The following is a 25,429-nucleotide window of genomic DNA, read 5'->3' on the forward strand; positions in this document are numbered from 1 at the left end:
GGCGTTGGGCATTTGCCGGGCCTCCTGGATCCAACAGTTCAGTTGGTCCTGCTTTCGTCTCTTCAGGTCCGCATGGTGGTGACGGACCTGTTCACCAGTCCTTGGTATTCCTGTGGCACTGGTGAGATCATGTGCCAACCGGTCCCACGCCTCAGCCCTATATGTTCCCCACAGGACCTGGCCCTGCATGAGTTGGGCCTCATGATCATGGACGAGGAGCCAAACCATATATTTGGACTCCTCAACACCCCACCTCTGTGCTTAGAAGCAACTACCCTCTCCTACACCTGCCATCCTGAGTGCAAGTCAGTTCCACAATCAGTTATGCTGTGTATTCCCGCCTATGGGGCTTATATATGCCATTTTTCCCGCACTTATCTGTGATTGGCCATTTTGGAATTGTATCAGCTTCACAAAACCTGCTTTGTCATGCTCCTCTTTCCATTCATTCCTATATATATGCTATTACTGCATTTCTAAGAGCAACTGTCATGGCTTAGTGGTTCAGTACTTTGACTATGGTGCATGGTATCCTGAGTTCGAGCCTGGCCATTGCTTTTTATATTTTATGACTCTTTACACAGGCTAGGAGGTGTGTCTGTGTAAAGGCAGTTTTGATACAGCTTGCTCAACGTTGCCCGTCGGGTAGCTTGTTGGCACGATGCGCAGCTCCGCGCAAACGGGTCACGCTGGCTTACGCGCCGTTTGGCTGTCAGTACGCATATTATGCTCAGCTCAGCTACGGGCACACAGTTTCAGCGTGTTGGTATTCTGCTCAACCCCGGCCACTCCTTCTAAACCTGTTAAACCACTACTCACCTACGGGCACTCATTTTACACCTGTTAAAACACTGCTCACCTATGGGCAGATATACTCAACTTGTTAGAGTGTAGCTCAGCTATAGGCACATCTGACATTTTTTTTTTATTTCACATTTCTTCACAATACATGGCCCATTTCATTACATTTTACATAAAATATAATTTTATATATGTACATATATGTCAGGGAATTGTTTCGTGCTTATTTCACTAAAAATAAAAATTGATGTTGTGGGGGCTTGAACCATGACTGCCTCCTCTTCAGCCGACGTCTCTACCGCTACGCTATTGCTTCTTGGCTTACTTTGCATATTTAGTTCTTATATGCTTTTCCACTGACTGCTAACTGTGGCTAAGCGCCGGGCACACCCGCGCAAACGAGCGCACTCACGGGCTAACATCTTTAAAACTTATAAAAAAAAATATAACATGTTCATTTTTACATTTTATGTTCATAGTCTGTGGGGGCATGTGTTGTGTTTATTCACATTTACACGGACTCTGTCGTGGGGGTTTACTTTCGGGACTTTTAGTCTTCTGGGGGCATGTCCGTTTGCAGGGCTCGCCCTACGGACATGCCCCCTACTGTCTTACACGGACCGTGTTAACCTTAGGTGTGATTCAGCATGCCCTCATGCATATGCATGGCATGCTGACGTCACACCATTTAACTGCAGCCTCCGTGTAAGCCTTGTAACTCTTACACGGAGGCTTCGTGAATCCTGCCCATGCTGTATCATATGAGGTCGGCATCATGATTGGAGATCGCACTACAATGGAGATCAGAAAATGTACCCTTTTCCTCACTATAGTGCAATTTCGGAGTTTGTATATATAATATGCAGGGGGTGTGGGGGCACTGAACCCCACATGGGGAGGCAGGGGGCTTACCCCCCCTGTAAAACATAAGTAGAAACATCACGAGAAGTCAAGGTAACCTGGGTAATACCAATAATATCGAATTGCGAATTACTGGCATAACTGCTGTCGACATTTTGAACAAATCACTTTTTATTTTCAACATTCATTTTCACATAACTGAATAAATAAAGAACTGCAGGTCTAGATTTTGACAGCAGACCATTACCTACACATGACCTAAACTAGCATATGATCAACAGTCAAAAGACTGACAGCAAAATAGTGACACTGCAATATGTCTACACAGCAAAAACACAAAATACTGGCAAAACTGAAGTTACAATAGAGAAGGTTTATGCCCTTTCCCCACTGTTGTACTACCTCAGAGTTGTAATATATAATTAGCAGAGGGTGTGTTGGGGGGGACTTACCTCCCCTACAAAACTTTTGACAAAATGTGGCTCAATTTTGACAGAACTTTCACTGGTTTTCTAGGTGGTTTGATTTTGTCACATTTTGTGGGAGGGAAAACTCCCCTGCATGGCCTGTGTGTGGGTTGCATCCCCCACACAACCTGCTAATTATAAGAGTCTTATATTTTCTGCTAAGAAACCCTCAGCATGGTGATTAAGATCAAATTAAATGGACACACACACACACACACACACACACACACACACACACACACACACACACACACACACACACACACATGCACATACAGGAAGCTCTCTTATAGGTACTGTTTCTTTCACAGCTTCCGTGGCATATTTTTCATTTACTAAAAGCATTCCATTTTCCTCAAACACATATTTATAAGAGTATGTGTTCCAAAAGTTCTAACAAAGACTCTTGAAAATGTAGTGTACATATTTTGTCAAACTTTAACCATCCTGAAATGACTGCCGTACCAGCTTCATGGCTTAGTGGTGGATATAAACCTTTCCCATTCCATGTAGCTAGCAACCTGCCTTCAGACTGTGTGTCTTCCATAACTGCAGGTGTTCCTGTAGCATTCAATACTAACTGACTACTATTTCACAAACAGATGAGAACAGTAATTTACAACATTTGAAAATGGCTCTAGTTAAGGTTCTTGTGGAGGTGACTCTGTGTCTTCCATGAGGTTGTTGCATGGACTAATGGAGAAATAGCATGCAATATCTTTACCCAATAGCAAATATTTGTTCATAATCCTATGTAAAGCTAGTACCCTCTTTAATGTGATTATCAGCTCCCTAATATGGTATTGCAGCTGTTATTTTCTTACACTTCTATAAGCTACAATTTCAGGAAGACATGTTTTCATTTCTAACAAACACCAAAAGAAGAAGGAAGAAGGTCATACCGAAAAGTCACAACGCAAAAAAACAAAAAACAAACAAAAAGACCCAGGCTAGCCAGTGTGTTCACTGTGTAATACCTTAAATCTCTTATGAAGGAGACCCATATGAATTATGCAAATCAGCCAATCTGGTCACACAATTGTTCCAACTCCATGCCTTCTGACTGCCTACTGGCTTTTTATTATATATTAGTCTTTATTGTGTTTTACGAGAATAGCCATACTAAACACTTATGCTGTATTTATAAGCCCATAAAAATGGTGAACTATGCTTTGTCTACAGTCAGCTAGGAGGGTTTGGCTTCATTGACCTGTAATGCAGCTTAGCTTGGGGATTATCATAGACCTGTTGAATAACCTTTTCTCTTATTTGCTTTGTTTTGTCTTGATTTTTGTCTTGCATATCATGTGTTTGCTTGAGAGTATTGGGGAGGGGGACCTGCCACAAACCTGGGGAAATTTTTATTTTTTATTATACGAGTTTATGTTCCTTAAATATATATGATTCTCAGATCTATGATAGTCAATGTTCCCTCAAATATTATCAGGTCATACAGCTTTGAAGGTGAATCTTGTCAATCTTTTTATAAGCAGATTGGCTTGGAAAACTGATAACCATTTTTTCATGAATACCATGACTGGAGTACTATTGTTTACCACTGTTTAGCTGATCAATGATAGAAAACATAACCACTGAAAGATTGCCAGCATCTTGTCATGGTGGCTGCAATTAGGGAAGAGGGAGAAGGTGAGGGCTGTGTGTTTTTTTTTTTTTTTCATCCGCTTCACAGCAAGTTCTCCCATTCGATTCTCAGATGAAGCACCTTCTGTGTGGAGTCTGTATGTCCTCCCTGCGGTCGAGTGGCATTCGAAAGATATGTGTGAATGGGCATGCCTTCATTGAAGGTTTGGCATCAGGCTGGCACCTCGGCACCATAAAAATTGACTGCCAATTATTAGTGGACCGGAGTTCCGCTGTGGCGACCCCTAACCGAGAAAAGTCGAAAGAAAAACAAGTTTGTGCTTGAGTTGATGCATTTGTGTGTGTGTGTGTGTGTGTGTGTGTGTGTGTGCATGTGTGTGCATGTAATGTATATGCGTGTATATGTGCGCACACACACACACACACACACACACACACACACACACACACACACAAACACGCATGCATAGATATTTATATACATGTAGTTTGTGGGTGGTTGTGTCTGCTCTCTTAGTCTTAATTCATCTGTCCATTCACACAAGAAAAGAGCTGTCCAACTTCCTGGATTGCAAAATCTGGGTCACTTTCACTGCACTCAGTATGTTTTCACTGACTTACATATAAAATCTGATAATCAACTCCTTTATTAAGCAAGTTTTCCATCAATGAAAAATATAAGGGGAGGACACTACTATCTGAATGTAAACCAGGCTTTCCAACACTACACTTGCTTCAGCTTGTGGGATTTCTAATGAGTTTTACATGTTTGTTTGTTTGGCCTGCTTTATTAATTGCTTCTGCTACTGAATAGTTTTACACATAAAACAGATCTGAGGAAGCTCACTAGATGTGAGTGAAAGGGATCACTTGATCAATGTTTAATCTCACAGAAAACACCTCTTTCTCCTATAGATTCCTGGTTTTATGACTACAAGAAACCCTTAAAAGTGGACCCAATCATCACGGCACAAATATTATTATTATAACAAAGTTATATGAGGCTCTCAGTATAAACGGGTGCTGCCCATGTTCTTTACTATCCAGTCTCTCTTGCCCTGTAAAAATAGGTACTTCGTACTGACAGGATGTGATTAACTATCCTGCAGGTCTTTTCATACTTAGCTCATTGTTTACTTTCTATAATAACAGAAAATAAAGAAACTGATATTTTTTATAAATAGTAATAATTTGAACCAAGCTTCTATTTTAGTACTTGTTTTAAGTTTTGTAAAACACGGTGGAACTAGGAGCAGTAGAAGATCTGTGGCTCAACATACAAACTAGGTGTATTTTTCCACAAACCACAAAGTTACACATGGACACACCCCTTGCTTTGAGTCCAATAAAGATGACCGCCTAACACCCCCCCCCCCCCGGTACAGCATTTAAAAATTCTGTTACCACTGCTTGATCTGAAGACATTTTGTAATTTTTGAAAGTACTGACACAATTACTTTCAATAAATATCTGAAAAAGGAGCCTTCTTTGCTGTGGAGTTTTATTTTAACCTAGAGCTTAAGAAGCTTATGCAATTCACTCAAAACTGAACATTCGTTCATTGCTTTTCATTCAAACTGCTACTGCTTGGCACACCCTACTTCCACTTTTATATATAATATCAATCTATCTGTCTATCTATCTATCTATCTATCTATCTATCTATCTATCTATCTATCCATCCATCCATCCATCCATCCATCCTTCTAGAGCTTGACATTTGCAACATCCATCTGTGGAGACCTTGGAAATCAGTGATGGGTCATATTAAAGTCAATATAAAGATGGAATATGTATGGCAACTGTGCCACCTAACATCATAGGCCAGCTGTATTCCATCTTGTATCTTGTTTCGTGGGAAGCACTTACCATCTTGGGAGGGGAACTTGTAAGAGCTGCTTTTGCTATATAGTATAGATTGTAAAGGCTCATAAGGTCTAGACAGTGTGAGTTCTTTGGGCAGGACAGCAACAGCTCCTAAAAGGATTCCATACCACCACAGGTTAGATGCTGCCCACCTGTAAGGTTAACACTGTGAAAAGAAAGCTGAAAGCAGATGCTGATGTAATTGTTAAGCCCCTTTGCCAATTAAATCAAGATGTGATAAGAGGCATATCTGCTGAGGTAATGAAAGCCCTGTCCGCACAGTGACCATCATATGACAGCAAAATTCAATATAGGAGAGTTTCACCTCACCCTAGTGAAGGACACTACACCATCCATGAGGTAGCTAACAGTGAAAGATCGCCAAGTCACAATACGAAATTTCCTTTTATTCATGCTGCGTATTTCTGGAAAGATAACTCTGCTACTGATATTCAGAGAAAATTTGCATGATCTTAGCAATCAGAGATGTGGAAGATTGATGGTACATTCCATATATGGTTAGGTTTGTTTAGGCAGTTCTACACTGTACATGGCCATGTTGGTAAAATGAGTAGTGGTAGTATGGGACTGTTTTTATATATATATATATATACATATATATATTTGCTAGTTTTTCTGAACTTGTTCAAGACCAGAATATGGATGTTATACCATACTATACTACTGACAATTTTGAGAGGGTTCCAAAAAAAGCAATGCAAAAAAAAAAAAAAAAAAAACTTTCAAGAGTGAAAAAAGGCTGTGGAGTGTACCTCTTGCCATTTTTTGGCAATAGCTGCAGTGATGAGGCTTGGCCAGGCAAAATGGTCTGCACTGTAAGTTGCTGAAATGTAATAGCTGCACTTCACTTGCTTTTGTTTTGCGTGATGAGATTATTTACACACACTGCAAGTTGAACAAAATAATGCTTGGCATGGAGGATCCTGAAACATGACTATAGCACGTCTTTGTGCTTGGCTGGCAATACCAGGCAACAGGAGCTTCAAAAACAGCTGCTTACCCTGCTCCCCATAGCTTTCTGATCCATTGGCATCCTGTTTGCCAAGGATACTTAAGATGATCATGGTGTGGTGTAGATATGTCTTCTCTTCCTTGAATGCGTGTTAAATAAAATTTATGGGAGCTACTTCACCTTATCCATCTGGAATAAGATGAATGATAAACTGTGGGAGAGCATTCTTTGTGGCCTGCCCAAATTATTACAGTACAGAGTCATCATGCAGCAGGAGGATTGGCTATGAACTACATTCCCTATTAAGCCATCATACACTGATCTGGAGTCATACCTCTCAACCTGGAAACATCAAAAATCTGGACCAAGGTCCATAAAAAATAGGTATAAATCTGTATACTGATTAACATAAATTTTGCATACATAATTATGTAACCCCACCCACTCCAATAGAATTGTGGGATACAAACTTTCAAATGCAAACTGAAGAACAGACAACCAAAAAATATCCCCAGAGTGACCCACTGTCTCTGTCTGCAACTATTTTTTAAACCTTCCTTCTAAGGATTAGATAAGTAAATGTAGGTTATATTGCTTTTTGACAAAAAAGTGTCATGCTGGAGGCTGGCAATGAAAAGTCACTTTGTCAAACGATACTCTCAGGCTGATTCTGAAAAGGGTCCATGGGGAGCAATACTCTGCCCTGCTAAAAAATACAAATACAATAATAAATAAAATAAAACTTCAATCACACTGGTATAATATCTCCACTAAAACATCAAACATCATAACTCACATTACATTAGCATTTTGGTCTTTTTTTTACATGGAAGCTGACCAACATTCCTTGCTGTATCACAGAATGAGAACAATTATCTGACTATCTGCAAGCCTGTTCTCAATATAAGTAGTACTGTTGTGACTGTACTTTTAAGTGTCCATCATTGTATGTCACTGCCTGGCACCCACATTATAAACTATATAAAAAAATGTTTAACAAATTCATATTTCCTAAAGTAAGCTAAGAATAAATATAGAATATCTTAGGGTGTATGAATAATGCAGTGATTAGAATATAACAAAAGTTGAATATTATTCTTTTCTTAGCTGGAAATGGAAATTGATAACTGATAACACTAAAATGAAAAGAAAAGAAATTTAAATATTATCTGAATGATAACCCATTTACAAGCCTTTAATATCCATGTCACTGTAACCTTATTTTTAATGGCATGTTTTTGAATTTATGATGTGCATTATTTACTGCACTTAGTAGCTATTCATATGTACATAGGTCTCAACCTCTTAGCACAAAAAACCTGGACAAAGTCAATAATGGGGGAATACATCCCCCAAAATAGGGGGGACAAATTCCAAATATTGGTCTTAGAAAATTGCTAGAATAAAAGGTTTGGTGTTACCAAATGCCTACACACACACACACACACACACACACACACACACACACACACACACACACACACACACACACACACACACCTCGGCAGACTACATAAAGGCAGCAGAATACATAATAAATGAAGCAGCAGCATAACCATTCCTCCTTCCTTTCCAAGTTACCTCCACACACACAGGCAGACTAAATAATAGCAGCAGAATAAATACCTTCTCGGCAGTGAAATCATTCCTCCTTCCCTTGTAAGTTACCTTCTCGTCAGTGTAACCATTCCAACACCAATTGACGTCATTGCACATGTGATGATGTCAGCTCAAAACAGCGGAAAAAAAAAAATTAAAAAAATTAAAAAAACAAAAAAGCTGGGAAATTCGAAAATTAAGGGGTGCCACTTGGGAATCGTGGCACCCCATTATTTGGATTTCAAAACTGGTAAAAACTGAGAAATTCGGTATGGTTGATAGGTATGTCTGGAGTTCATTAGAGTAACTGCATACAGCATCACTTACTGATGTTAACATGGGAGCATTTTCATCTCTCACACATTATCAGAACATGCAAGTGTAATGTCTGCCCTCAAGCAGAATTCATATATTCACTTGAATGTACTACACATTCACTAAAGTCTTCCTGTTGAACATTTTACACTCATTTGCTAGGAATAAACTACTGCACATTTCACTAACATCTTCAAATATAACATGCTGCACTCATCAACACTCATATGTCCAGCTGATATCTGCATTTTACACAGTACAGCTTTAATAAAAGGTAAACCCTTTCTGTACACAAATACAGCTAACATCCAAACTTCATGGATATTTCTGAATGCTTTTGGACATGCTGATGACTGTTAAGTGATATTTCTTTGCCTTCATTTAATAAAGAAAGCCTTTCCATTGACAAATTAGTTGACTTTTACTTTTCAGTGAAAAAGGACTCAATATGCACACCTCTTAACCTCTTAGTGCAAGAATTCTTGATAACGCCAAAAATAATGGGGGACAAAGGCTCAAAATTAAGGCCAGGTTTTAACTGCTGCTCACATAAACTTAGAAAGTTGTATGAATAACAGATTTTGCATGAACATGCATTTTTCTGAAGGCTATGAAGTTTGAAACTCAAACATCTGTCATTATTTACCGACTTCAGTCCTGAATAATTTGCCAGAAACCTACAAATTTTTGTGTATATACATATATGGTTTGTATACGTATGTCTAAATTATGTGAACACATTTGTAATGGCATTATGGAAATAGATTTCTATGCTCTGTGTGTATGTGTTTTTGTGTGTTTTGCTTGATGCACAAGTACCGAGACATCTGTGAGACTCAGATCTCCTTGCAGTGGCTTGTTGATGCTCAGATCAGAGGGCTCAAAATGAAGAACAGCTCTTTTCTCTGGAGTAAGCATATTACATGCATAACATAATATGGTACACACTGTGGTTCTTCTCACATTGCATATGCCAACATTCACTCATGTTTTAAAGATCTTTTTTATTTGTACTGTTCAATAGCATTGTGTTTGGTGCACAGTGACATATCAGCTGGTGCACAACATTTATCAGTCGTTCATGGATCATGAGTTCATATTTTCCTTGTTTACTCCTGTGCACTAGCAATACACCATGCCCACCCTGTTTCTGTAACATACCCACAAGTATATTTTAACATACTTCACAGAGTAAACATCGACACCAAAAAGTAATATCTGCATATGAAATACTTTTAAAGCAGTCAAATTGATAAAGACGCATTTCCTGAAAAAAATGACAATTTCACACAGATTGACTAGCCTAAACACAACCAACCAGAAAGCCACAGATATAAGAAATTAAATTGTCACATTCTGCATACATTTCTTCCTTATCGAAGAAACACTCAAGATGTCTAAACTACCAGACCAAACAATCTCTGAGTTGTGACAAGATATATTAATTTTTATATTCATTTTCCCCAAAGCAAAGCATAAAGATAGGATAGAAGGTACATCACTCTTAAGTACAACATGCCACTATACAAGCTGTCCAGCATTATTGTTCCCGGTGTAACTTGTATAGCATCTCAAATTCAGAGGACCAGACACCAAAGCCAAATATTTAAAAACAATTCCTAGCCATTAGATATCAGCAAAATATCATTTGGCATGTTCACGTTTAAGAGGATTTTAAGCATAAAATGAATAAATGGTAATGCATGAAGCTGTATTCAATTAAGAAAGATAGGCATCTGTAAACTACAGCCAGGAGAATACTAGGACTGGGCTTTAGAAAGGGATACTACCAATGATAATCCCTAACACTGTAGGTTTCCTGTTGGAGGTAGCCTTTTCCAATTCAGAGACAGGATCTCCACAGTGATTCTAGGCCTGTGGATTCAGCAAGGTAGGTTATCTCCTTGGCCCTGCCACATCGTGATGGGCATTTTGGTGGAACAGCCCATGCTACTTAGCCATGTAGTCTCCACCAGAAATGTCAGTGGCACGGCACTTACAGAGTTGAGAATCACACCAAATTGTAAAGCAGTAGGGCTGGCCATGGCCAAAAAGCTGCAGGCCCCCATTGTAGTCATAGGGACAGACCATGTAAAAAGAAACATCAGGTAATTTACTGTGAGTGGTTAGTAGTGGGGTGTGTGAATATTTGTATGTGTGTGGCAGTGTGTGTGTGCATGCGTGTGTGCATGTGTGTGTGTGTGTGTGTGTGTGTGTGTGTGGGGGTACTCTCTGTGACTGTGTATGTATGGAGGGAGGGTTGCCATACTTCTAAACTCTACTAGACTAATGAGAAAATCCTGCAAAACTTGGGGATGGGGACACTAAACTCCATGGAATTTTAAATATTATAAGTCACTCCAAAAGTTAATAGAACAACAGGCTTCAAACACTAAAGATATTAGCCTGGAAGTGAAGTGAAACAATTTAAACCCTGTATCTGTGGCACATGAATCAGTTCTTTAACAAGTCAGGGATTTAGAACTCTGCACTATCTGAAACCTTAATATAGCACCAGGTCTTGCATAATAATGCATTTTCTGAACAGTGATAAGTAGGAAAGTCTAACATCTTTCATTATTGCTTGAATGTAATGATCCATGAGTTACAGGGGAACAGGGGTGGTATAAGAGGGAAAAATCAGGCACATTCTATAAAATCAGGGACAGCTGAGAGGGATGGGAAGGTTTTCCCATGTGTGTGTGCGTGTGTGTGTGTGTGTGTGTATGCTGCGGGTGCTATATCTGTAATCAGCCATGCTCAGGACTTCTACACAAAGCTGAGAGGGGCACTAAGTGACACCAGTGAGAGCTTTCATATATCACTTTAAGTCACTTAACAAGTGAATACACAAGCAGGACTTGCATCATGATGTACTTTCTGAACTAGAAGAATAATAAAACTACTGTCTGGCATTATTGACTGACTGCAGCCATTCATGATTTATTGAGGGGCAGGAAAAAAACAAGAGACAATGTCACGGATGTTCTGTAAAGTCAGGGACAGTTGAGAGGGGATGGTAGTGTGTCTGTATACATGTGTGCGTGTGTGTGTGTGTGTGTGTGTGTGTGTGTGTGTGTGTGTGTGTGTGTGTGTGTGTACGTGCATGTGTATGAGAGAGTGAATGAATGTGCTGCCTCTGCCAAAAAAAAAAAAGAAACACGGGCCGCCAGTGGTGGTTACCACGGGAAAGTGAGTGCAATTAGCAATAGTCAAAAAATAGTGTGGCTTTCCAATGTAAACCAAACTAAGACAACCAAAAAAGCCGTTGAGTAGAATGCAGTACCAATTCCAATTCAACACGAAAATGACACCATCCACGTAAACGCTGAACGCTTTTATTAAACAAATATCACATGCGTTTTCGTCCCTTACTATAGGACTTCATCAGATAAAATAACCTACACACTTTCAGCTTTTTATATTATGCTTACAATCAATTAACCTATGAAACGCAATCTCTTTATTTCAAATAAACCAGTCGGTTTCCTTTCTTGTCTCATTAATATTAAAACCTATTTAAATGAAGGAAACTCATATGTATACCATACTATAAAACAATTATGATGAATTAAATAGTAGATTTTCATGTGAATAACTTAACATTATATTTAAAAATAACATTATATTTCAAAAATCGTTGGGAAAGTTCATCCATTCAAAATATAATACATACTATACTGATATATGTGCAAAACTCTACGAACACTAAAAACCATAATAAACAGCTCCCCCTAGTGTCCAAAACCTATATAACCTTTTAATTCAAACTTTTTATTTTCCTTTCTTAAATGTGTTATTCCATATAACCATAATAAATGTATAAATATATAAAATCTAAACCATCAAATTATATATATCTAATAAATATATTAATAAATATTTGATTAAATATTATTTAAATGAATAATAAATATATATGAATATATATTTATTAAAATAAATAAATTCAATAAAATTGTTTAAAATAGTTTAAAATTAATGTTTCCTATAGGAAATACAACCCAGCAAATGTAACTCAAACTCTATTAGCTTTCACTTTTAAAATAGGTCCAATGGATAGATTCTCATTTAATCCAGGTCTTTTACATGCATCCAAATAAACCTGCCACCACAATACTCTGTTTTCTAATATCTCCTCCCACAAACCTCCCCTAACATCCTTTTTACCTGTTCCAATATAAAAAATAAATATTTTGCTCCTGTACAATTTTTAAAGTGCCTATATAGTGCATTAGTTTCTTTCTTTTTTCCAATGTCGTATATATGCTCATATATACGTCTTTTAAATACCCGTTCCGTTTTCCCAATATAGAAAGATTGGCAGTTTTGACAGACTGCCAAATAAACTACCCCTTGGGCATTACAATTAAATCTGTCTTTACTTTTTATTAATCTCTTCCTACTTTCAATAAAAATTTCTTCTTTATTCATAATGTAAGGACATTGTGCACATCTCCCACACTTAAAAGTTCCCACTTTCTTATTTTCCACAGTTTTTCTATATTTTCCATTTCCTTCTATTTTCTTCCTGATGTTAGGAGGGTTTCTAAAAGTCACCTGAGGTATAATATTTTTAATCTCTTCTAGATCTGTGATGGCAGCAAATTTCTCCCATTCCTTCTTAAATATCTGTTTAACATCTTTATTTAAAGTATTAAATTCTATAATTAATCTTTTTACATTTTTGTTCTCATTTGGATTTTCATTTTTATTGACCAAATCAACATTATTTACCTCTTTAATACCTTTTATTGGTTGAAATTTATTCTTTCTACCTACCTCAACTTCATTTCTTATTGCACTCACAAACTCTACTGGGTAACCTCTCTCTAAAAACATTGTTTCTAATTTATTACATTCTTCATAGAAATCACTTTCATCACTTGTCATCCTGGAACCTCTCACAAATTGGCCTTTTACAATATTTTTCTTACAATGGTTAGGATGAAAACTATTGTAATGCAAGTAAGAATTACAGAATGTGTCTTTTCTAAATACTTTTGTTTCAAATTTTCCATTTTTCTTATAAATTTCCACATCCAAATAATTTATAACTTTTGCATTCATTACATAAGTAAACTTTAAATAATTAGTGGTCAAATTTATGTAAGAAAATAATTTTTTAAATTTTTCTTCACTTCCTATCCAAAATATCACTATATCATCCAGGAATCTGTGATAAAGTGACCAATATTGTCTAAAGGTAGAATTTATTATATATTTCTATTCCCACTTGCCAAGCACAATATTGGCAAAAGTGGGGGCACAAGCTGCCCCCATTGAGACCCCTGAAATCTGTTTATAATATTCTCCATTGAACATTAAATAATTGTATTTCAAAATGGAGTCCATTAGGGTCACTACAGTTACTTTTTCTTCATGAGATAACTTCCCATCTGCATATACACTTTCTTCAAATAATTCCATACCTTCATCATGTGGTATACTAGAAAAAAGGTCTATAACATCTATTGTAACAAAAATTATTTCTTCTTTATATATATTTGTATTAAGCTCTCTTAAAAAATCCCACGAATCTCTTAAAATAATTTCATTATTCATCCATAGATGTTTAACTTTGTTGTCTACATACTTAGCTAGTGGGGTAATTTTTGCTCCTTCTGCTGAAACTATTGATCTTAGTGGGGGATTGGTCTGATTCTTATGAATCTTGGGTATACCAAACATGGTTGCTACCCTTGGCTTTTTTACCTCTAAGTATTTGTGGGTTTTAATGTCTATTACTTTTTCCATTAATAAATTTTCTAATACCATATCAATTTTCTTATATGCTACTGCCAACTCATTTTTCGAAGCTATCGAGTATTTTCTTTCATCTAATAGTATTGAATACATTTTAGTTTCATACATAGTATTATCCATAATGACCATCCCTCCCCCCTTATCTGGTTTCATTACTCTTACTTTAGGATTATCCATTATTTCATTCAAAACCTCCCACTCATCTTTCTTAATATTAGTTATATATTTATTCTTATATTTGTCTTTCTTTTCCAGTTTCCTAATTTCTTTTTCTAAGACATTCTCAAAGTTTTTTATTTGAGGTGCTAAAGGTGGGTTGAATGTTGAACTCCTAGTTAGTTCGCTAGTTTCTGAATTGTTTCTTTCCAGACCCATTTTAGAAGCTAAAACAGTTAAATTTATTTTCCTAGTAAATAACTTAATATCTAAAATTGTACCAGTTACATTTCCTTTTTTCACTGGGTTGTATTTCAAACCTTTACTAAAAAGACCAAAGTGTTCATTCTTTAAAGCAACATTACTAAAATTGTAAATAGTAAAACCTTCAAAGATACTCTTAAATTCGTTTTCAAACCTGATAGTCTCTTCAGTATTTAAAATATCAATGGGAACCAGGGTACTACATAATAATGTCTCCCCCTCCCCCTTCTCCCCCCCCCTCATCTGAAAATTTCTTTCTCTATTATAAGGTCTAAAATGTTCTTGATTATTTACTTCCAATGGTGGAAATTCTGTATCATAATCATGCTCTACATTCCTTATTTCTTCATTCTCATATTTATTAAACTTTTTATTATTATTGTTATTATTCCTAAAATTTCCTTTCATATTAAAAATTGTAGGTTTTGGATAACTATTATTACTTGCATATTCCTTTATGTCCCTATTTAACTTTCCCATTTTACGTTTTATAATATCTTTACATTTCAAATCTATTTCATTTCTCATTTTAAAATATCTCTCTCTTTCTTGTTTAATACCAAAAATAAGGTCTTGTTTAATATTAACGTCCAGTTCATTAATTTCTTGTTCAATAAAACTTAATTTCTTTTCATTTTCCTCTATAATTAGCTGGACAATCTCTAAACCACATCTATTGAAAGCTTTAACCAAACTTTCATGAAACACAGACCCTACTTGCACATTATTTGGGTATTTATATACCCTGAGTCCCTTAGGGACTATTTCTTTAACTAAACATTCATTTAAGTATGCATTTTCTGTTCTTAGCGTTCTAAATTTCAACATCATTTCATATAACTTGTCAAGTTTTTCAATATATGTATTACCATCGTGCATTAATACATTTTCAGTGTCATTTTCAATGTTAAACAAATAGTCCTTCTTTAACCACTCATTAGTGGTTTTAGGGTTCGAATTAACAGTACCTTTAGTCTCTTGCCTTACTTTGGGTCTAGCCCCTTTGTCCATTGCAACGTTATAATTGTATTCCTGTGCTTCTCCTTCAACATCTAGGATTCTCGGTGTTCTCATGGGGTTAAAAACAGTTGTCTCCATCTCTCCAGGGTCGCCGGCTTCTGAAATGTTGCCTATTAGCTCCCTCTTCCGCTTAACGGCTTGCCCGTTAGTCCCTTCATGAAATAAAACATCTGAGTGCACTGCTCTCCGTCCTGGAAGCAAACTATGGCAAAGGGGCGTAAGCAGGTCAATCAGTTCGGTTAACTGACCTATAAGCTTACGAGCTTGCCCCATCTCTTCCTGTCCTTCCGAACCCATGTAAATGAAGTTACGTACAGCAAAACTACTCGCTCACACAGTCACTAATAAACAAAAAATAGTGTGGCTTTCCAATGTAAACCAAACTAAGACAACCAAAAAAGCCGTTGAGTAGAATGCAGTACCAATTCCAATTCAACACAAAAATGACACCATCCACGTAAACGCTGAACGCTTTTATTAAAGGAAAGGAAACCGACTGGTTTATTTGAAATAAAGAGATTGCGTTTCATAGGTTAATTGATTGTAAGCATAATATAAAAAGCTGAAAGTGTGTAGGTTATTTTATCTGATGAAGTCCTATAGTAAGGGACAAAAATGCATGTGATATTTGTTTAATAAAAGCGTTCAGCGTTTACGTGGATGGTGTCATTTTCGTGTTGAATTGGAATTGGTACTGCATTCTACTCAATGGCTTTTTTGGTTGTCTTAGTTTGCAATTAGCAATAGTGTTATAACATGAGATTTAGAGATATGCAAATGAGATGATAATTAGGTCTTTACTTATTGCAGCTAACAACTTTCTGAATTATATTTGCTACTGTTGGCTGCATCAGTTTCTGCGATTGCACGGAAATCTTTCTAAATCCCAGCCTAAGTATTGCTAATGTACTTCTTCTATTACCATTGTATACAGACAATATAGCAGGATCAAGGTGTTTGTTATGCTGGAATTTATTCACTCCATTACAGAACTGGTCACGCTTGTTTAACTGTTGAGTCCATGCACAGGAGGTGTGAACAAATCCCACTATAACTTACAACTTGATATGTATTTTTATTATAATACTATTCGTAATGGAATGTTTTGTTAATGATAGTCACAAAACTTTCTAATATTATCTATCAGGCCAAGTTCTGGAACTGGGCTGATGTTAATGGAAAATTGGACTCATGAGGCAGTGGCATGGTTATTGTCGCACAGCTCCAATGTATGGAATTCAGTCCTGATTTCGAGCTACTTCTGTGGGGAGTTTGTGTAGGTTTTCTTTGGGTAATCCAGTTTTCTTCTACCTCGAAAAAAGTGTGATGATTGGCTGGGAACTCTTAAATTGTACATATAGATAGACAGATAGCTAGATAGATAGATGGATAGACAGGTAGATATATGTAACTATATAATGAATAGTCAAACTATTTCATTAGCAACACAAAAAATATCAGCCAAAATGTGTCACCCATTCATTATATTCACACCCCTCCAGCCTGACACACAATATATCAAAAGGAAAAATGTTTCCTTTTCTAATGTACTTATCCATAACTCTACTAGACATTTAGCTTTGTTTGAATAGTGGTAGCATTATGGAAATGACTTTTAAAACAGAAGCTATATTTTAGGGTTAAGGGCAGGAGCAGGGCTAGGATGTATTACTTAGGTGGGGGAGCTAACCGTAATCATAACAGTGCCTCTGCTCCTAACCCTAACATGCAGTTTACATTAAAAAAGCACTTTCCATAATATTACCACTACATAAAACAACTTGGACACTCACAATGCACATACACACAAACACTACACTTATACCCTGACAATAAATTCACACACACACACACTCATATACTCTAAATTTGTCCCCTTACCTAACCCTACAATACACACACACACACACACACACACACACACACACACACACAAAACTAAATCTATCCCCTTACCCTAACCCTAGAACATAGACATCCATCCATTCAACCATCCTCAACTCCTTTTTCCCATTTTGCACATGGAGTCGGAATGTCATTTCACCAATGACAATCATCTTGAGCCAAGGTTTACACTACCTGGTGCCGAGCCCTGCCACAGTAGTTCATTTGTACCACTCAGTTGCACACATACACACACACTCACCTACGGCCATTTTAGAGTGTCCAGTCCACCTACTGCATGTCTTTGGAATGTGGGAGGAAACCGGAGCACCTGGAGGAAACCCACGTGACCACAGAGAGGACATGCAAACTCCACACAGAAGGCACGCCAGCTGAGAATTGAACCAGAAAACCTCTTGCTTTGAGCCAACAATGCTACAAGATGCACCACTACTCACAGACAAACTCCTGGAACCACCACTTACCTTTGTCATTGAACAGTGTCTCAACCAAGACAGATATATTGCAGTTCCCCCTATCCTTGTGCTTGAGTTATGTCTGAAAAGTATCTAAGACCAACCCACTTATCTAGTTAACATATGATCAATAAATCAAAACAGGGAAGCAAGGTTATGCTACAGTATTTTTCCTACTTAGAGAGGAGTATTAAGTGATAAATATTGGAGGAGTTTGAAACTTATGCACTTTAAATATTAAGTACGAGAACACAACTTGCTCTTTCAGTGTTGCAAAGAGAGCAACATGTTGAACAGAAAGAAATACCATATCACTAAGGACAATTATTAGCATATGATGCTCTTGTAGCATCATATACAGTTACTTGCTCTTTTCTGTTATGGCCGGAGGATAGATTCTGCAAAGCTGTTTGGGAATCAGTGGCACCTTCTTGGTTATATTTGCTTTAATCAGAAAGTAATGTGCCAACAGTTAATATGAATGACACAATATTTGCTAATTTCATTTTACTAACATTGAGAAGTAAGATGGTCTTAGCCACATGCACCCCAATTTTTGGGAAATGTGCCCTTCTGAACTCCCTCCACACAGCTAGCATAGTTGTGAAGATTACACCATAAGAAAGGTGTACCTCATTTATGAAGTTAACAGTACCAGCTGGCAAAACCTGCTTTCAGTTCATAGCCAGTTGTTGACAGCCTTCAACATTCTTCACTGTTTGTGGAATCAGTGGAGGTGGGCCGTCTCCTGAGCCATGCAACATGTTGATGAGGAATAAAAGCAGTATCCCCTGTTACATATGCTTCAGACTCCACAGTAGTTAGCATGTGACACAGGCTTCTGCTCAGCTCCATAGCCATATGCTAACTGAAAAAAAAATGTGAGAAAGTACCTCTGCAATTTAACATTTGCTCTCCGATCCTCATTCTTCATTCTTAGGGATGAGTGGAGGTCTATATGAGCCACCAACCACATCTCTGTGCTCCCCCTACACAAGTATCTACTGAAATTTGTCAGTGTTACTGCTCAGCAGGAGACAAATCTGCCACTTTGATGTCAGCCAACAATCACATGTTTTAATGCCAGGTGTTTCTGAGTGGTACAGCTTCCACTGACTTATTTCCTTATGAGTATTATTGGAGTTTTTCCTTCTATGACTTGTAAATCTGCCTTCTAGAAATTTAAAACCGAGTGCCAATTTCTAAATATTTCTATATTTTCCCAAAATATTGTCATAAACAGCAGGTACAATGCTGGTTCTTTTTTTGCTTAGGCACAGTGCTCTAGTTCACAAGTGAGATTACTGTTATCCAGCCAGTCTTGATGTAGTCATGCATTTCCAAACCTATATATTTACTTATTGTGTCATTAGCATTTTCTGTAAGAAGTACAGTTTGTCTTTGCTGTAAATATTTTGATGAATACATTATTATTATTATTATTATTATTATTATTATTATTATTATTATTACATATATTCAGTTTAGTTTATTCTTATGTCCAGTGTTAGATCTCCCATTTTTCTTCCACAGCCTGCACCCCCTCAGATCATTAATTCCATGGATGAGAGACAGATGCCTGCAGATTAGGCAGGAGCCTTACAGCCCATTTGTTCTCACCTGGGAAGCTATATTGACCCATCCATTTCCCAGTGGGAAGAGTCAGGTGGTACAGAGTGGGTCAGCTAGCTGGTCCCTCACAAAGGCCTACCTCTATGCCGCCTTCAAATTCACCATACTCACCTGATTGGGAAAGGAGATGTGCATGTTCCCTCAAACATACCTCATATTCCCTAGCTCAGTAGAGAAGTCCCTGCATGACACAAGACAAATGGAAATGGCCACTACAGGTGAATCATACACCCAACCACTGCTAGGTGCTACCAGTGTTGCAGGTGTGGCAACATCCTTTCCCCAAGGAGGAGCAAGCTGGCTTGAATTGCTCTAACTTACTGTCTTTCAGATGCCCATACTGCTAATTGAACCCAGATGATCTATGATGAGTGTGGGCAGGGGCCTTAGTTCTCTACACCATGGGACTGGAACATCTTCAATTTTTCATACATTCTTCTGATTAAAATGGACTCATTTAAGGCAGGAAAAGGAGTGTATTACATTATAGTCATCTAATACCTGTCATACTGTTCCTGTAAGAAGTGACTCCTATCAAGTGTACAGTGTACCTGTGATAATCTCCATTTCTAGGTAGCATTTCTTCCCACCTAGTAGAATGCCACTGGCACATGTAGAATACAGCTTTGCTTAAAGTAGTGCATTTTAGACTAATTTCTGTTTAGGGGAACAGATAATAATATTTTAAAAATGTCATGTTTTTATTTCCTAAGGGACCACAATGAATGGCTAATTGATGTTCTTCTGCCACAAGGTAAGGTGATCAACAGCTGTAACAACATCACACCATTTGTTATTGCACTAGGCATACAAAATATATATCTATGCATGTGTTGGCTATATTATTATTATTGGTTTGCTGTAATTTCATTAAATACTACTTTGTTCTGAAATGTATAAAACAGTCTGTCACACTGCACAAGCCTAGATACCATAGGCTGCCTTGATCCTTTGTGCTTTCTTGCATTCTTTGTCACATTTGGATGGTGCATCTCTGATGATAATGATATTGTCAGCCCAAGCATAAGCTTTTGCTAATGAAAGTTTTGGGATTCTAATAAATTAATAATTTTTAAGAAAAGCAAACTGCGTTATTCTGAGAACATGTTAGCAGTCATTTTCTCATGAGTCATCAGCTCGTCTGTTCTAGGCTGTGAAGGGACTAGTTGCTGAAGGTATCTGGTGCCAAGCAGATCGTATGGGAAGCACACGTGAAACAGCATGTTATTGAAACTCTCTCATTAATTTAAAGTCGGGGTCCAATTTAAAGTCGAACTGAGACTGGGAGCTATGCAGTTATAGATGGCTCTGTATTGAAATGGTGAGTGCCTACAAGCTGGAAAAAACACAGGAAAAGAGTGAATCTCCTTAAAATTTCCTTTTTTGGGAGAGGGGGGCAAGCCCCTGACCCATGCCCCAAACTTAACAACTCCTAGATTGCCATACCTCAGAGAAAAGGGAATAATTGGCATTTTGGACCTGGCATATGTAAACCCGATCTTTCAACCATTCAGTCTTCATATTTCAGGACTTGCTCTAGTGGATACTGACTTTTGAAATGACTACCATTATAGATTGTGTAGTTTTATGACCAAAGGGCAGGACTAAAATGAAAGTCAAGTTTTTTTTTTTTTTACATATTTGTTGGCAAGGTCAGCTCACTGGACACGATTGTCCCTTTTTAGGGGCAACCCAGGATCACTGTCTAGTTAAGTGACTTAATTTGTAGACATGATGAATGCTCTTCTCCCTCCAAAAAAGCACAAACCACCATAAACACCAAAAAAAGCTGCAACAGAGGGACAACAAACACCATAGGAACTAGACCAGCATCACATTTTATTCTGGCACCACAGCCTTTTGCTTTCTTGGAATCAAAGAAGAAGACGAAAGGCCTAGGTACCAGAATAAAGTTTGATGCTGGTCTAGTTCCTATGGTGTTTGTGATGATTGTTTACAATATACCCATGAAAAAAACAGCAATACTACTACGAAGTATTACAGATGAGTATAATACTTTCAATTAAAAACACATACTAGAGCGCACACACACACACACACACACACACACACACACACACACACACACACACACACACACACACACACACACACACACACACACACATGCACGCGCACGCACACACACACACACACACACACACACACACACACACACGCACGCACGCAAACGCACACACACACACACACACACACACACACACACACACACACACAGCTGCACAAAAGTTCAGAAATAGCAAAATAAAACAAAACAAAGCATCTCTGCATGGGCAGCAACCCTGCCTGTACCCCCTCCCCCCACTTTGGGTACTGAGAGCCCCTTCACCCCTACTAAATATATATACACCAATACTGAGATTGCACAACTTTGAGGAAACACTTCAGTACCTCACTGTATGATAGTCTTGCAGTAAAATCAACTACATATAGCAGTAACGTTTAAAGAAAAGGTAATCTGACTTAAAAAATCTGACCGATTCTCTTTAGACAAACTGCCTTTATGACAAAAAAGTATTGTAATTTTGCTGTTGTATACTATAATATAATATTATATACTATAATATAATATACTATAATATAATATAATATAATATAATATAATATAATATACTATAATATAATATAATATACTATAATATAATATAATATAATATAATATACTATAATATAATATAATATAATATACTATAATATAATATAATATAATATAATATAATATAATATACTATACTATAATATAATATACTATAATATACTATAATATAATATAATATACTATACTATAATATAATATACTATAATATACTATAATATAATATAATATAATATAATATAATATACTATAATATAATATAATATAATATAATATAATATAATATAATATAATATACTATAATATAATATAATATAATATAATATAATATAATATAATATAATATAATACTGTGATAGTCAGAAACATAAAACAGAATACTAATAGCAGTTCAGTAAAATATGACCTGTATATGTAATATGCAAAAGATCAGTTAGATTGCAAATATGTATATTTATAGCTTTATCTGTAAATTAAAAACACATGTGGATTTGGAGAATTTATTTGCATTTTGTCATTTGTAACAGCATTATGTGAAGATGACTGCAGACATGCCATCAGAATACTGCAGGATGCCATATTAGAATATTATCTGGTATACTTGCAGTTTTGCTAATACCATTTAAATGGTGTCGTGTAACCTCTTTATTAGATGGGGCAGAAGGTTAGCGTATGACTGGTCAGTGTCTATTAGCCGAAGACAATAACAAAGTGATGGGGTGTACTATTAGTCCTTAATACCAAATGTAATATAATGTGTCACAGTTATTGTAATTTGTTATTGGTCAGTGTCACAGCTCTTTGAAATCCAAGATGTTTAGGTTCTTTTCTCTTTTAAGCTGTACATGGCATCAAGGTGCTTGGAAAGAAAATAATCAAGTCTGCTGTATTACATCACAGTTAAAAAAACAGGACCAAAAATAATGTGCCACAATCTGTTATAAACCAAAAGCAGCTTAAAAAAGACGTATGAAATGCAGCTTTAGCTGACTAGCTACCTCACAGGACTAAGCTTTGCTAGTTACTCACGATAAACATGACTTCTTTATTTAAAATTGATGTGTGTGTGTGTGTGTGTGTATGTGTGTGTGTGTGAGTGTGTTTGTGTACTTGCTTCAATTCTATATACCACTTTTGCCACAGAAGTGTATTCCAGTCATGCTGGGTTTAACTTATACCTCTAAAAATGTGTATATACGCACGCTTTCATAAACACGCACACATAAACATGCGCACAAGGAGACAGTCAACACACACACACACACACACCCACACCCACACACACACACACACACACACACACACACACACACACACACACATATGGGTTATTTTCACGTGGTCATACTGTCAAGACTTCTAACTCTTAAAATATCGGCTGTAGAGTTCAAAAATTAACTTTTCATACATTGTTGGTGTTGAGTGCAAGAGACTGCAGTAGAGTGGGGAATGAGAAATTTTACTTTTCTCCGTTGTAGTGCCATCTCATGCAGTCAGACACTGGCAATGTTTGAAAACTTATTTTAATAGCTAGGGGCAGGGAGTGTAGGGGAACTTGTACCCAAAATAGTTTTTGTTTTCCCTTAAATCATTGTGAATTTGATGTCTTTTATTTTCAGATCTTTGAGATTTGAACAGTTTTATGTCTGTGTCTTAGTGAAAAACCTAGTACAGCTGACTGAATCAGCTGACTGAACCTTACTGGCTTTTTTTGCAATGAGTTTGCGGTACAGTGGGGATCTGGGAATATGCCCTTTACCCACTGTAGTGCAATCTCGGAGTTGGAATATATAATTAAGAGCAGGTGTGGAGAGTGCAATAAACTGTAGGGGGTGTTTTTTTTATCCTTTGTGGATTGATGGCTTTGGTTTTTGAGTATTAGGAGTCAATCATTTGCTGGTCGACATTTGTGGGTTTGATGAAATGTTAGGCTGCCATATATACATATATAATGTATGTATGTATGCATGTGACTTTACCCAAAAGCATTATGAACCCAGAAGACTTTAGTATTTTGACACTTCCAGCTATTATAGGGCATTGTGTAGTTCAGTGAATGCAGTCCTTTTCTCTGGGGCATGTATGATATTATTTGTGGTATGAACCTAATTGAGGGTGCTACTTAAAATGGCAAATATATTTTTTCAAGTCTTTTTATTGATGATTACAACATGTTACTACTAATAATATTGATTCCATTTCTACCCTAGTTCTCTTCTCCAAATCCTTATATCTTCCTTGAGTTACCAAACCATTTCTGTGTTAGAAGCCAGACTAACTGACGTAATGTGATCTAATGATAAAAAAAAAAGAACAACTCACTAGGGAGTCTTCTCACCATGACCAAGCCACAGCTTCCCATTTCAGTTTTGAGTAATGTTTCTGCCCCAAAGCAAACATTGGCCCTTAAGGTGGTTTTTATACCCCTTAAGGGGAAAAAACAGGTGCATTTTCCCTCGTACCACCTACACTTTGGTATATTTATTCATAAACTTCATATACTTTGCAAAATCTATCAGGAGCCACTAAGTACATCTAGCTGAATGAAAATGTAAAGTCTTGTAGTAACTAATAATGAAACACATTGGTGCTGCAGTAACCTGAAACAGACATCCACCAACAGGATTTCAGCAAATCTAATGCTTACAGGTGACCCTTTCTGCTCAAAGTTTTCAGCACAGGCCATTTTCTAAGATTCCCAAGGTTTCAGCTTTACTGTGGTCTAGTATCAGCTATGTGAATATTTCAGTAAGGAGAACACCATAAGTTACACCAAAGGGAACCCTTCATTTTGCTCCAGCCTCTCCAGAACACCATTCCCTCTTCCTTCTCATATAGTAGCTCCCAAATTTTACACACACTTGCCAATTTTCACTCTCCATCCTCACCTCTACCCCCCAGGATGGAAAACTTATATGCAGCACTATCTCTTATCCACCCCCTTTATCGACAAATGAATATATAACTAATTGCCTTTTATCAAATCTTGTTTTGAACACCTACTACAGGAAGGTCATGCTTCAATTTGTACATATCATTCATAATATTGTATCACATAATCCAGTTATCTCTCCTTTAGTTTTTATGTTATATGAAAAATATTAGGATAGCACAACACATTTGTTGAGTA

The 25,429-nt window shown here is 37.0% G+C and overlaps 1 protein-coding gene across 1 annotated transcript in view; it reads left to right on the forward strand.

Annotated features, from left to right (window-relative positions):
* Positions 1–25,429, forward strand: part of UNC79 (unc-79 homolog, NALCN channel complex subunit) — a 1,772,232-nt gene that overhangs the window by 332,161 nt on the left and 1,414,642 nt on the right. The window contains exon 9 of the mRNA XM_044074575.1: positions 20,396–20,436. Coding sequence (XP_043930510.1) covers positions 20,396–20,436 — 41 coding nt within the window. The remainder of the gene's footprint in view (positions 1–20,395; positions 20,437–25,429) is intronic.

Source organism: Protopterus annectens, chromosome 6.part0 (genome assembly GCF_019279795.1).
Source record: "Protopterus annectens isolate FY-2018-M chromosome 6.part0, PAN1.0, whole genome shotgun sequence".
NCBI classification, from domain to species: Eukaryota; Metazoa; Chordata; order Ceratodontiformes; family Protopteridae; genus Protopterus; species Protopterus annectens.